Here is a 15675-nt window from a genome sequence, read left to right as displayed (position 1 = left end):
AATACAGCGAGTATCCAACAACATTTAATGGCCAGCTGGAGCTAAATGTTACCCTCTACAGACAGCAGTGCCCTTGCTGCCAATTCATTTTCTTTTGGTTCCTCAGTACAGTAAATAATTCTCCAACTGCCAGTGGGAAAACGCACTCCTGAACTGAAGCCACTTACTACAGTAAGAGCCTTTGGGGCTGCTGCCCTCTGCCAGCCAGGATCTCTAATGCACGTTTTCTGTTGATTTTATTAGCAGGTAGCTGCTGGTGCAAATTCACTGTGTCTTCTGACTTCAGCACAGTCACAAAACCAGCTGGCTCCAGGGTTTTAAAATTTACTAGATTTAGTCCCAAACCCTTGAAAGCCTATACAAATGTCTAGATTTCAAGAGGGTTATCTCCACAGCTCAGACACAGAACATACTCGGAGATTGGTCCTAAGCCAAATTATTTCCTTAGGCACCATCAGTTGTGGACTAGTCCTGCCTAACTCTCCAGGGACAGATCAAGAGACAGATGCTTCGGTGCCTTTAGAAACAGAGACTAACAACAGGGTACATGGATTCAGCCTGGTGATTGAAGGTTCTCCTAAGGGTTCTGCAGCAAAGCCTGGGTCAGTGTGAAGCAAGTACTGGGCACAAAGCTTTCACAAACCCTGTGCTGAACAGCAGCTGTTGCTTTTCGCCCGCACTCAGTGCAGCAGCTGATGAAGGGGAGAAAGAACAGAGAAAGGATCCACTTCAAGTGAGTGATACGACAACCTCTGAAACCAGAGCAAGGCCAGTCAAGACCACACTGGTGCCCACATTGGAAAAAAACATCCTAACTTTCAGGGCCACAGCCCCTTCACTACGCAGCAGTTCGAAACATAGTTATCAGTGGTCATACAGACAGTCCTTCAGCAAGGACATGACCAAGCTGTAGTACTGGGATTAGTCCTAACCAGGCTGCGAAGTGCAAGCCAGCCTTGTCCCAGGGCAGAGGGGAATGAGGTTTGTTTCAATGCAATGGCAATTACCTCAGCAAGGAGAGAACGCTAAAGGGGCACAGCCAGTTCAAGCAGGAAGAACGACGTACAGGCCAACAGCTCGGGTCTCTAAGGGGATAAGGGCCCAATGGCTGAGAGGCAGGGAGAAATACTGACCATCCATTTCCACTAGCAGTTGGTTTAAGGTCTGCTCCTCCTCAGCATTGGCAAAACCAGATATATTGGTTGAGCGCTTCTTGCCCACAGCATCAATTTCATCGATGTACACGATGCAGGGTGCACGAGCCTGGGCTTCCCTGAAGAGGCTCCGAACTCTGGCAGCTCCAAGACCTACAGGGGCAGGGAAGAAGAAACAAGCCTTGTAGCCAAAATTGTCAGCAAAGCTCGAGAGCAGCATTACTGGCCCCCAGTGAGACACTTGACACTGGGCAAACCCTCAGTGTATGACAGTCCCTCTCTCAACACCCCCAGCACAAAGCAACAGCCACAGAACTCATATGTTTAGTCCCGAGGCACAGGTCCTCCTGGAGCACGCTGGCTTTTAACTGAGCTCCCAGAACCACAGGGACTCCTACAGCTGCTGTAAGAGAAGCTCTGCTCCCAGCAACTAACATGAACTCCTGTTCCTTCCACAGGTCAGAAGCAGAAATATTCAGCATTTTCCTGCACACTGACCCTTATTGGGTCTCAAGAGATCTCAGAGGAAGAAAGAAAAGGAGAAAGATGGAAATCCCAAGGCACAAAGAGGCCAAACTTCCCCCGTCAGCAGAGAGCAACAGAAAATCCATCAGCATTCTCATACAAGGAAGGAAGCCTCGGCCAGTGGCTTTCTAATAATAGGTACAGGGAAGTCAGAGATAATGCTTTCAGGTGAAGAACCATGGCTGCACACTGTCAGAAAGAAGCAACTAGCAATTCAGAGGGCATGCATTTTAGATACTACATAATTAAGTACTCTCTATCACTGAAAGCCTTTTACATTTTCAGCAGAAGTATCCAAATCATCCTCCCCATGCAAAGATGGGCTAAAACTCTGTCCTCTGCAAGAGGCCCAGGCAGCATTCTCCAACTCCACAACAGATTACTCCAACCTCCACATTCTTCCTCCGGAGAAGCTTACCTCCTATCACCTCCACAAACTCAGAGCCTGCCATGGCCAAAAATGGCACTTGTGCTTCTGTAGCCACAGCCTTGGCCAGCAACGTCTTCCCACAGCCTGGTGGTCCAAGTAACAAGGCACCCTTGGGCACTTTGGCCCCAAGCTGAAGGTAGCGATCAGGACTCTGCAAAAACAATACAGGTCTGTCAGATCCACAGCTCGCACCAGGCATCTGCACAAGAACACGGCCTCCCAGAGCTTCCCAAAACTGTTTTCGGCCTGAGCAACTCTGAGCTGCTAATGGCAGCAGCTGCATCTGCATTCCTGTTACAGAACTGGAAATGGAGGGATTGAGTCACGCTGGTCACGGCATAAAAAGCCATCAGCTTATTTAAACAGAGGCTGCTCGGCACCATGAACGATGAGGAGAACATACCCTGCTCCCCAAGTCAGCCACCTACCCCAGAAGGTAAGTAGCAAGAACTTACTTCGTTCTACTTTTAAATACCTTTAAATAGTCCACGAATTCTTTGACTTCCATTTTTGCTTCATGCATTCCTGCTACATCCTTGAAGCCAATCCCTTTTCCAGATTTCCCATCCACAATGGTGAAGCGAGCCATTTTCAACTGGTTCTGTGGAAGGTAGCACAAATGCTGATGACATGCTCTGACTCTGCACAAGTAAACAGTGTGGAAAGGCTGTTTGCTATAATTTGGGAGACAGCAGAGCACAGGTATAAGGTGGCCCTAACAAACACCACCAAAATGCCCACCAAAGCATTGGTGTTTTACTAACTTTGACTTTGGAAACACTTCACAGTCGGACTGCAGGAGTGTTGACTCAAACTTTACTTATCCATGTGTTGTTGGTAGGAGACAGAATAAACCTGCAGTAATAGCCCTAACACAGTTCAGCTCAAACTTCAGGCAGGGATACTTCATAAAAATGTGCAGAATGCTCAAAACCTTATTTGGGATCTTCTCCCCAATTTCTAATTGCTCTGATCATTAACACACATGGGATAGGTACAGTTTTGAGGAGTATGTATTGATGGTAAATAATTGTCAGTGGCAAATAATTGCCAATACTGCCTTGTAAATACATATAAACAGACACTTTGCACTACTGTCCAATTTTGCCACTGGTTTCTACTGCAACAGGACAGAACTATAGGTTCTCAAATTTAACAGACACCACATTTCAGTCTCCTGCTGTCACAGTGACAGTCAAACAAGTTCAGTTAAATGCCCTACTTGTAACTGCTTATTGCGTTCTGCTGAAAACAGCTACTTGGAGATTTTTTCTTTTTTAAAATGAGAGTTTATAGCTTCTCAGGTCTCAGAAACATCAGCTTATCCAAAGGAAGAGTTAAACTTGCAGGGCTGAGCTGTCCCCACTTATGGAAGGACAGAACCTAGTCCTCAAGGCCTTCGTTACTCAACACTTCAAAATATTTTCCTCTTGAGCAGCTGCATCCCTTTGTGTTGAGGGAATCCCAAAGGCAGAGAGAACTGCAGAGGAGATTGAGTGGGAAATCTAACAAGAGACTGGATTCCCCACATTTTCATCCCCGAATCCCTGTGGGTCAATGGTAGTGCACCCCGGGCTGATTTCTACAGAGTTCCATCAGCTGATCCAGGCGAGGGTGGAAAAGGGGAGGAGGAGGAGGTCTGACTGATGTTGCAAGTGAGGCATGTGGCATGAGCAGAGCAGGCCAACACATAATGAAATCCAGAATCTGAACATATTTTATAAATTGAGAACTCATTTTGCAGAAAGCAGCAATTCCTACTTCTGGCTGTACGGGAGGCATGTTGGCAGGGCCCAGTGAAAAACACCATCTGCAGCTGCAACTCATTAGCAGGCTTTGAAAATAGCAGAGCAAACTGGACTGCAAATTCCCTGAGCTCAGCCCTTCCTGCCACCAGGGAGAGAAAGGGCCCCAGCCAAGGCCAGTTACTGTACAAGCTAGTCAGATGACCAGGACAGGAAAAGATGCAAATGTGTCAAGACTGGAGAGTCCTTGGCACCAGTTAATTCTCATTCTGCACTGACTTTGCTGGGGAAAGGGGAGGAGATCAGGTCAGCAGAAGACAAGGCTACCCACAGGCTGCAAACATCAAGATCCAGGATACTTACAAAGGCATTGAATCCTCCTGCCCGGCTTGCAACCCTAATAAGGCGGAAGATGCTCCACAACACGGACACAGCCACGAGTGTCACCAACAGGGAAATGACATCACTGCAAGGACAAAAGCAAGAGAGGTACAAATTGAAGTGTTTGGCCACAACTTGGTAAATATTGCTCAACATAACTACGTTGAGTATTTTAAAGGTCCTGACATTCGGGCTACAAGTGCGGCAATGAACAGATATGACTAAGAAAAATGGAACCTTTACAGGTTTTTATATATAAACACCAAAAAAACCCACCCCTAACAATGACATAACCTCCAAAGTTAAACAAAGGACACTGGCAAGTACTTCTTACAGCTGTGGAAGAAATTTGACCTCACCATCCCTTTCAGAGGCGTTTCTACTTATAAAACAAAGAGGACCTTCAGGCAGTCAGATCACAGCCAGAGCAGAATCTGGTGGGGCTGGCGGTCCCTCCAAAGGGAGCTCGCTGCAGAAAATCTGCATCCAGCAACACTTGGGAGATTCCAGCTGCCCTAATCCTGGCAGAAATCCCAGTGGGGTCTCCCATTAAGCGGCTGCTCTACCTCGGCTGGTTGGCCCTCCCTGGTCAAGTCTTTCAGAAGTCCTTTATGTCAGAAGGAAGCACTACAGCATCCAACATCATCAATTTTCCAGATCCTTTGCAATATCCATTGCACTAGGAGGGGGATGCAGAGCAGACACGACGCTGCAGGTCTAATACAGTTACAAGCCAAGCACGCTGAGGACAAATATCCTGTGAGCACTAAACAAAGGATGCTTTCAATAGGAGGAAAAATGATCCTATGTCAGATGACAGGGATTTGTGGGACCCTGTTCTGCTTCACATGCCTGTGAAATCACCTGGTCTTGCCACACTTCAGTGTCTTATCTTTAAACTAGGAGCGTGTGTTTCGTCTCCCACGGAGGGATGATTTACTGAAGCAAGGGGACCAGCATGTGCTATACACTCAGCTGCGTTTTTTTCTCCTTGCTCAGAGATGCTAGGCAACACTGGAAACTGAAAGTCACCTTCAATTTGTCAACTATGCAAACAGGATTAATTCTGAAACACACCAAGCGCCCACACCTCAGAGTAAACTGAACCCAAGCTGCAAATGCTCTGCACCTCACAGGTTCAAACTCCAGACTGAGACTCTGAATTCCTCAGACATTCATCTCGGCTCCTGAGAGACTTCAGGCCCTATAATAGCTCTTAAAAAAAAAAAAAATCATCTCTTTTCAGGGGCAGGGGAAGCAGCTTGTGTTGGTGGCTGGCTAACTGTTTAGTCTACTCTTCCTGTTATACCCAGGTTTGAAAAAATTGGCAAGTTCTGAATTTCAACTAAAGGTCTCATACCACATGATCAATTAAAGTTTATCTTCATATAAATTGTGTATTAAAAAATGTGCAAATGTTGTTCAGAAGACAAGTAACTAGACAAAACCCAGTCCAGGACTCCATTCATTTACAAACATGACACTTGTTTCACATTTTGGTAAGGTGTTCGAGAGGAAGAGTTACACACACTGGCCATCACCCCCATCTGCAGCGGGGAGGGCACTGTGCTCCAAACCCTATGAGCTACCAGCAGCAGATGACATGCTCTGCACGGGGCACCAGAAGGTGACCAAGCCATCTCAGCAGGTAACTCGTAGCAGCATGATGCTATCTGTTGTCCGGAATCGGGATTTCTTTCCTTAGCAGCCGGGACTGCTGCACCACACCTCTCAGTACTTTATTGTAAGCAATTAGTCGAGAGCTCTCCAAACGCTGCAGTTTCTCCTCACACTTAGGAAAGCATCTCTCTACACCAGTGTAAGAGCCATCAGTGATAGAGGTGGGCTTTTCCAGCAGCCCAGGGAGAGCTTCACAGCTCTGTTTTGTACTCTGGACCCCAGAAACCCTCTTTTGCACAAACAAGCCACCACTCTCAACAGAAGGGCAAGCCAGCCCCATCAGCAGCAAGTGACCCCAAAACATTAACATGTCATGTGAAAGCACAGAATAAAGCCCGGCCAGTGCTCCACAGCCTTTTGACTCTTCTCACTCATTACAGCCCTTTTCTGTTACCTGAAACTAAGATCCTTTGCTTAAAAAAAAACCCAAACAAAAACCAAAAGTTAAAAAGCTGCTCTGCTCGGTACGTGGCTCGCAGCTGGAGCGCGCGCCAGCACAGGCTGTCCTCTGATCTACAGCTGCTGGAGAAGCAGGCCAAAACCAGGTGTTTATTTTTCCAGACTGAACAACCACCATAGACCTTCCTCAAAGCACTGGAACAGGGGAAGGCTTGCTGCACCACCAGCATTCCACTCGGCTGTGCAAGAACACATAGCAACTGACAAAGATGTTCTTCATGCTTGCTGACACTGACCCAAAACATTTTGGTCTGCTGCATGCTGCTGTTCCAGATACCTCTTTGGGACTCTCACTTTTGAAACATAAAGGTACATCTAGAGCATCCCTATTGCTGAAGGATGGGGTAATTGCTCCAAAACTAAGGGTTTTGAGGGTGGTGAGGCACTGGCACAGGTTGCCCAGAGAAGTTGTGGCTGCCCCATCCCTGGCAGTGTTCAAGGCCAGGTTGGATGGGGCTTTGAGCAACCTGGTGTAGTGAAGCGTGTCCCTGCCCGTGGCAGGGTGGTTGGAACTGGATGATCTTTGAGGTCCCTTCCAACCCAAACCATTCTGTGGTTCTATGATTCTAAGACTGCTTTTTTGTTCTATATTTGTAACAGCAGCATTTAGTGAAAAGGGAATTTCCTCTGCAAGTGAGAGATGTTGTCAGCAATATAAGACCAACAGTAAGCACAAATTTATATCATACTTTCCATAAAAGCCAGGATGTTTGTAGGAAACAGGGATTCTCTCTCTCTCATCAATATTCAGCTCATCCTCCACAGCTCTCAGCTTCTCTTCAAACTTGTCGATGTTTGCCACCCGCATGGTGTACAGCAGGGTAACGTTCTGGGGACACGCAATCGAAAGCAGCATGTAAGTACTGGAGGGTGAGGGTACAGCAACGAGCAGAAGTGCACAGCATGGACAAGCCAGACAAAAATTAGCCTTATGCTACACCCCTCAGTGCTGCACCAATGAACTCGGGAGCAGTCACCGACACTGTGGCTCCAAATGAACTCGGGAACACCTCGAGTCTTTTCAGCACCTTATGGAAGTGTAAAAGGCAAGAACGAAGCCTCAGCTCTCCAGAAACAAAGAAACACGACAACTGTGTAGGCAAGCTGAAGGGTGGAGTTAGTGTTACAAACCCACTTCTACTGACACCTTGGGCTCAGACAAAATTTTGTACTATTTACGGAAAACTGCATCGTTGGCAAGCAGGTGTCTTGTGCTCCACTCAGACTTCTCGGATCTCGTTTCTGTATCTTTGTTAGAAATCAGTTTCACCCAGCAGTATGCAAATGGATCGTAAGTCACTGAATAAAATGAGATGTAGCCAAGAACAGTGTTTCAATCTCTCAAGCCAGTTTGTAATGATCCTTAGTGGCAACTCCTGGAAGTAAGCACGTGATCAAACTTTGCTTTGTTTCCAGTTTGGAAGATTTAGGAAGGAAGTCTGATGGAATTTTGACAGAACACCTGAAACTAAAATCCAAATAGGAGAACATCTTCTAGACACCTTCTCACATATCAGACTGCACCAGTAAGAAAAAACTACTGAACTTTTCCAGCTCTTTAGATGTCTGTAAGATGCTCTTCCAGGCCATTATTAATTATTTTTACAATTTAAAAGAAAAGTTTTAATTTAAAAGAAAAGTTTTAGTTTTCAGGTTGATACGAGGAACAGAAGTCCCCTGAACTTCAAATGCAAGAAAGAGAGAAATTAATGAAGAGCAAGTTTACCAGCTAGAGTTTTACCAAACACATATTCATTAATTCAATTATTTTCAACAGTTTAATCTCAGATTATTCATCCCAATTGCAGAAAGTCACTCACAACTTGTCCATGCGGAGTTCCTCCTGGGTGCAGATAAATTTCCACGATGTCACTCTCCGGCACCACCTCAATTCTCTGGACCTCCCCCTTGGCCAGCATCTCATTCACAAAGTAGTTCCAGGAAATGCTGGTCCCTTCTCTGTTCTCGCCGACCATGAATCGAAACATCAGCACTATGAAAGTTATGATGAGGAGCGCCCTTAAGCGTTCAAGATGCATCTGGTTTTCCTTTTTCCTGCGCTTCTCGTCCTCTTTAGAAAAAAGATATCAGAGAAGAAAGACAGGAGCCTGTAATTGCAGAGCTTTCTGAGCCAGAGAAGGGACAATTAAATGACAAAGATTAACACAACAGTACCTTTCGGGGTTTTTTGTTGCATGTTTGGTTTCTCCTGAAGGATTAGACTCAGAAGCAGGACCTAGCTCACATTGCACAGGCAATTTTCTGGCTTGGCTCGCAAAGGAAGTTGTGTGACTTGCCCAAGGTTATGCAAGCGAGTCAGTTTTTTGGATTGCATGTCATTCCCAGACCTTTCCGGCTTCTAGACCAAGCTGTCAGACCACAGGGCCTGAACTGTACCCATGAAACGGCACCAGACCAAAAGTGTGACCAATCACATGTAAACTTAACAGCTGCCTGGAAGGAGGCAAATTTTGCATCCTGCTAGCCAGCAAAAAACCTGCTTGCAGCACTCTGCTGCAGCTGTATGCAGCTGTTCCCCAGTGCCCCAAAAGCCATGCAGTGAGGCACGGTGCACACAGGTTACAGAGGAGATAACAGGATCATCCCTCTGCTTTAATCGTTGCTTCAGTAAGAGGAGGATCAGCAAGCCAAAGGAAGCCCCTCACTTCCAGAAGTTACTCATCATGGACAAACAGACAGCCATCTCAGACGTATTTTGAGGAGTTCTGATCAGCATTTCCTGTTCTAAGGCAGTGTAATCCTGGCCCAGGAGACTTCGGATGGTCACAGTCCACTAGACCCATTACCATCCCACCAAATGTCACTCTGTGCTAAAAAATGGGAGACTCACTTGCCTGGTCTAACGTGGATACAGGCCAAATAAAGCCATCGGACCCTTGCTGCTGAAAATCACACTCAACACTGACTACAGCCCACTTCTATGTAACACACTTCTATACTGCCCAGTCCTCAGGCTAACACATCCACTGGAAAATATTAGGAGTAAAACCAGCCATAGTGTCCCTAGTAAACCACACAGCACGGTATTGTAAGAGAGAATTGATTCCTGGTGAGCTCCTGCTCTGCTGGCACCTTGCATCACGCAACCAACGACGTCGGTGTAAGAAAATACCCGTGTTTGCAGTAAACCTGCAGCAGCACAGGAGACACGACGTGCAGCTTAGCGATGCACACAAACACACCGCAAATCAGCCTCACTATCCTAACAAAACCGCACGGGTTTTCTCCCACGCTACACACCGACCTCACGTTTAAAAAGGTTTGATGACTTGTTGACCTTAAGGATCAGGATCAAAGAGGGATTCCCATGCCAGATGTGCTTTCCCCCACCTTTGCTGTATTAGTGCCTCACTGACATGATGACACGAGAAAAAGGGATGGTTTACTTCAAGTATTTGCCACCAAACCTTTTTTCCCAGACTCCCAACACCTTTTGCACTGCACAGGCAAATTTAAAATCCTGTGGTCTGCAAAGGACTGCCCCAGCACAGCTCAATGTCAACTGCTGGCTAGTGTTTGAGTTGTTAAAATGACAACAAACACGTCCTCCTCTTCCCAGTCACATGTGGGCGTTCTCAACACATAATTTAGCACTTGTTCTTGATATACACAATTTGACAGCACCATGGCATACGTAAATACCATCCTACACCCAGAAACAAACGAACGCTGTGCCACTGGGCTGCTGGTGCACCTGCCTGCTGCAGCCATGATTCCATTTATCTGCAAATTCACAACAAACGTACCGACACGGGCATTTATCACCAGCCACCAGTCAGACCCTACGCACACCGCCACAAAACCGAGGGACAAACGTACAACCCAGTCAGAGGCTAAAAGCAGTACTCTGTCCTTCGGATACGCAGCATCATTCTTCACTCGTTTCCCAGCTCTGCTCCACATTTAACAGGAAAGGCTTGTTCCTAAAGAGAAACAATGCAGCTCTGCAGACAAGGTCATCATTTCAAAAGACAGTGACAAGCTCAGACACTGCATCCAGCCCATCCACTTTGTTCTTGGATGTCATCTCCTCACTCCTGCTGTCTGCTAGATCCAGCTTTACTAGAACAAAGCAATTCATCACAAAGCCGCAGGATGACATTCACTACAGTCTTATTAAAGAAAATTAAAATACAGTAGGATAGAGGCCTTAGTCTGGACAATATCCTGAAAAGCTGAGCAAGTTCGAAATAAAAATATTCTATAGCAAAAAGAAACTACTCTAGAAAAGCCAGTACCAACAAAAAGAAAGTCTGTCTATCACTATGCAAGTTCCTTGGAGATGTCACAGTCAACTACTGCTAAAGCACTTTTCTGTATTAAATTTCAGACAAAGAGGGGAGATATATAACATGTCCTAAAGCAGACATAATGGAGGATATGATCCCAAGAAGATCACCACAGGGTAAAAGCTGGCCATTAGATATCTTGACACAAACAACTTCTCCAGTTTCTAGGAATCACACTTGTCTAGAACCTTCAATCTATAGTTGAACAATTTCAGGAAAAAAACACAATTTCTAGAAGGCAATGCAAAGCTTTCCTCTACTCTGCAATTAAGGACAAAATCAATCTATTTCTAAGCTTATCTAAAGTGTGACTAACAACATTCATGTTGCACCATAAGCTATCCCACAATATTCAGTAAATGAGAACCAGTAACTGGATGTGACACTTGCAAGCAACAGCTGTGGGAATCCTCCCAGCTTCTCGGTCTCAAAAAGCCTCCATGAAGCAATGATTTGCCATTAACCCCAAATCTGAACTCTCTGATTAAAATCTTGCACAGGCTGCAGTGTCAGTTTGAAGACTTCTTTTGAATAATTACTGCAGAGATGAGTATTCCCCTGGAGACATGGGGTAGCATTCCACCTCCCAAAGCCAAGCTATCCATTAATCACTGGAGAAAAGAGGCCACCGAGCACAGCACGTTACTGGTTACTAATTTTAACAGCCACAACCCTTCTTAAAGGCGCTGTGCTCAGTCACCTTGTGTGGTCTTGCAAACACCAAGGGCCTCAACCTCTAAGCTCTGACCTCCCTAACGAGGACTCCAATACCTCACATCCCACTGAAGACTTCATCTCAGTTAAATGGGTCAAACAGGCAGAGCCACTGGTCTTGCCTTACGGAGACTGCAAAGACACGACTCAGGCTAAAATTCAGCAGCAGCTGACTGCTTTTACTTCAAAAGTTAGTTAGTCCAAGAGGATCTGACCATTATGTTTAAGGAAAAAGGAAAAGCCAAGCTACTACATTATTTGATGATACCCAGGTAAAAGTTTCTTGTGTAATCTATAAAATTATATTATAATCTGTGTGACTTAAGCACGATGTTAAGCACCTCCCAGCTCGCAGTACAAAGGTCTGGAGCTCTCCATCAACAGGTTTATCCCTCACCCAAAGGTCCAGGAAACGAGCAGCACAGCAGACATCCAAACTCACTCAAGACATCACCAGCCCCTGCGAGCATCAACTGATGTCACAAAATGAAGAAAACACTCAGGTCTCTGTTTTGCTTCTGCAAGCACTGCTGACACGGCAGAAGAACGAGACCTTCACCAGGGCCACTGCTGACCCCTTTCTTAAACGACCCCACCAGCTCTGCAGGCACAGGACACGCCGCGAGCTGTGGGACTTCAGCTCTGAACATATGCCTTATCCAGAGCCCCGGAAATCTCTGGGGAGGCATGCACTCACTAGCAAGCAAAGAATTTTCTTCACAGAAGTGGAAGAGTCAAATTACACTTTTTTAACAGAACCCAGCTGCTGTCAACCTACAAAGAGTAGAAAGTTGACAACACCACCAAGACTTGAAGGGACATCACAAGTTCTCACATATTTGAGAAACGCTTGGTGAAAATCTACTGGTAGAAGATAACAGTGCCTCCTACAAGGATCAGAACGCTGCCTGTCAGAAGCTATGCAGGGCTTTTGTCTAGTTATTCCCCTGCACACCACCCCCCCATTAGTGTCGTTAAATTCCTCACTGCCTCAAGCTTAAGATACATAGAGGACACTCCTCTACTTCTCAATAATCTGGCACATCATGCAGATCCCTGGGCTCCAGAACACATTTAGTGAGATAAAACTTGCTTTCAAAAAGTCCTGTACAGCAGGATGCCTGAGGCTTAGGCAGTATAAGACATGTTAAAAAAAAAAGGATCTAGGAAGACTGATTTAAAAAGAAAAAAAAGTTATGAGCAAGTGCCATTAGCAACACAGCTAAGAACTCTTTGAGGAGTCTATTTTTAACTTTGAGCTCTGCAAATCACTAGTAGAGACAGATCCACAGAGAAGGTAAATGAAATATAAGGAAAAAAAACACAATCCAGCTTAAAGAACTGAATTTAGTTAATACGAGTTTATTAACTCAAAATGCAGTACAACACCACCTCCAACCCAAAACTCAGTCAATACTACCGATACCCTTTGTAAAGCAGCAAAACTAAGAGAAACATCATAGAATCATAGAATGGTTTGAGTTGGAAGGGACCTCAAAGATCACCCAGTTCCAACCTCCCTGCCACAGGCAGGGACACCCTCCACTACACCAATGAAGTTATTTGCACAGGATGCAAAGCGAAAGAGAATTAGTTCCATGATCTGTCTTAAATCTCAGCATTCCATCATCTAAGCCGAAATACCCCTTCGAACCTGCTCTTAGCCACAGGCTTGTAGAGGTGGTAAGGTACAGGTTACAGTGCCCAGAGACAGAAGCACGAAGATGGAGCTTCCATGCTGTCTACCCTTATTCCTCGCACACATTTTGCTTTATGAAATATCTTTTTGGCACATACATACCCTCATCCTCCTGCGGAGATTTCTTTTTGAATCCTCCATTCTTCTGGTTGCTCCCCCGAGAGCTTGAAGTAGTAAAGCAGTACGTGCTACCTGCAGGCAAGCAGAGTTCAGTCGTTACTCCCAGACCACCCCAGGAGACAGCGAGAGAGGGGCACTGAGGATGGCAGAAACACGTGAGCTCCACAGGCAGAGAAAGCAAAGCTCCACATCTTGAGCGCACAGCTTCGTTCGTGCACCAAGGAAACATGGCAGCCTCACCACAGGGAGTAAACGACAGGGACAGACTCCTTCGGTTCCCTTATACATTTTTTGACAATCCAATCAAAGTCTGGCTTCTTTCAGAGATTGTTTTAATGCAGCAAAGAAAATCATTTGGAGATACTTCTTCAGTGCTGAAACAGGCACACATTTCCCAAGGCATAACCATAGTTAACACCGTACGGTCAGTTAAGGACAGCCCCACACCCGGAACTGTAAATGCTTATTAAAAGAAATGTCTGTACTGCAGTTACGTGCAGGTTTCTCAGGAAATGCTGTTAGGATACTCTAATAAAAGCCAAGAAAGCAAGGCTGCCAACAGTAAGACTCTCAGTTGCTGCTACAAAACAATAAGCAAAGGCTTTTTCCATCAGGAAAACGCAAAAGCTTCGGAAGCAAGACAACTGACTTGACGACAGTAGCTCTTCCATTCCAGAAGAAGAGTGAGCCCAGAAACTGGACTGCTTGTCCACTACTAGCTCTACTAGAGGATTCACTGCCAAAGACTATGCACATATTTTTATTTTAACTTTAAAAAAACCCCACACCTCTCAAAGGTAAAGCAGCCCAGGCTCACCAGGCCCACACTGGCCAGACTAGCCATGACTAGTTCTGTTCAAACCTCAAAGGCATCAGCAAACTCGTCTTTTCCATTTGAAGAGGAGAGCAAGAAGAACAATTGCCTTTGTTTTGCCTTTCTGTGCTTTTGCTCTAAGAATTCAGATAACATTTTCTAACATCCACTTTTAACTTGACCCAATGCAAGGCTTGCAGTAAGGTCAGATGATGTGATTTCTGATAAAGGTGAAAGACATGTCCGTCTTAGGCTTTGCTAATGAGGCAGAGAAAGATTCTCTACTTTAAAGTCTGCAGTTTTAAAAGTAGCTTTTAGGAGAAATGACTCAAGCGCTTACTTAATTGCACTGAGCTCCTTGTGGAAAGGTGCCATTGCTCATCCCTGTCCCCAAACAAAACCTAGAACCCCTGCAAAACACAGCAGCTCCCAAAGCCAAGAACGGAACAGCTTTATTTCATGCAGCAGAGGTAAGGAAAAGTCAATACTCCTACCAAATAAGACTTTTTCTCCTCCCCTGCTGTACATTGCTCTTCAGGACTTACCTAAGAGATTCCAAAGTCTGACTGGATCCGGAATTACGCGCCGTTTCACCAAGACTCCACTGAGACCTTGATGTGTGGGAGAAAGTGTTTGGGACAGAAAGCTCTGAGGAAAGAGATCAAGAAAAAAAAGACAACTATTGGAAAAGTACTGTGACTGCTTCACCCTCCTGCATGCACGAGACTAAGATTTCTAAATATGAAAATACTGTGGGTAAATTGCAGCTGGGAGACCTGAATATTATTCCTGGTTGAGCTGTGGGCTTCTGCATCGGGGCTGTGCTGGGGAGCCCCCCCAGAGGGGGAAACCACATCCGTGGGGAACGCCAACACGGTGGGTGCTTCTACCACACGAGATGCAAAGAGCCAGCAGGAATAACGTTAGAAAAAAGCCTTTAATCAACGTTTTCTTCCTTGTGACAGCCTGGGTGTTCTCGTCATACGGTACTCCGGCCGCATTACCGCTATGTAGCACTGACACGACAGACCTCAGGGCTGAAAACCTCCCAAGGAGAGCGCTGACTGGAAGAAGGGCCCATTTAAGCGCAAAGCCGTGAGGGCTGACCCCCCCGGGAGCCCTGCGGCTCGCCCGCTCCGGCGCCGCCGCTACCCCGTTACCTGGAGGCCGCGTCCCGCGCCGAGGGCGCCGCCGCCGGGCCACGGGCGAGCCCGGGCGCAGGCCGGGGCGGGCCGCCGCCAGCAGCCGCAGCGAACCCGGAGCTGCAGCAGCCGCAGCAGCGCCATGGCTTGCCGGCCGTCCCGCTCCGCCCGGAGGCCTCCGAGGGGCGGCGGCGGCGGCAGCTAGCGAGCGCCGAGGGGCCGCTGCGGGGAGGGCCGCTGCGGGGAGCGCCGCGCCGGCCGGCCGCTGCGCCCGCCGCCGCGCCGGGAGCCGGAGGCCTCAGCGGGGACGGAAGTGCTCGGTGAAGGGCGAGCGGCCATCTTGGAAAGGGGCCGGCAGCGGCGGGGCTGCCATGCCTCAAGATGGCGGGCGCAAGCGGCGGCGGCGGGGGGGGGCCGAGGGCGCCCGTTGGCCCCGCCCCCGGCGGCGGCCGCGCGGGGGCTGCTGGGGCGGCCCGGCGGTTACCGCGGCAACGGGCAGGCC

The 15675-nt window shown here is 47.0% G+C and overlaps 1 protein-coding gene across 1 annotated transcript in view; it reads right to left on the bottom strand.

The window, feature by feature from the left end:
• SPG7 (SPG7 matrix AAA peptidase subunit, paraplegin) overlaps positions 1–15317 on the bottom strand; it is a 31694-nt gene extending 16377 nt beyond the window's left edge. Inside the window, 9 exon segments of the mRNA XM_086620735.1 lie at positions 1134–1307; positions 2098–2260; positions 2585–2710; positions 4218–4320; positions 7064–7203; positions 8195–8445; positions 13200–13289; positions 14577–14686; positions 15223–15317. Of these exon segments, the coding sequence (XP_086476861.1) occupies positions 1134–1307; positions 2098–2260; positions 2585–2710; positions 4218–4320; positions 7064–7203; positions 8195–8445; positions 13200–13289; positions 14577–14686; positions 15223–15317 (1252 nt within the window).
• Positions 15318–15675: the final 358 nt, after the last annotated feature.

This window comes from Tauraco erythrolophus, chromosome 15 (genome assembly GCF_009769465.1).
Source record: "Tauraco erythrolophus isolate bTauEry1 chromosome 15, bTauEry1.pri, whole genome shotgun sequence".
Taxonomy (NCBI): Eukaryota; Metazoa; Chordata; class Aves; order Musophagiformes; family Musophagidae; genus Tauraco; species Tauraco erythrolophus.
The sequence above is the reverse complement of the archived record's forward strand: the minus strand, read 5'-3'. Positions and strand labels throughout refer to the sequence as shown.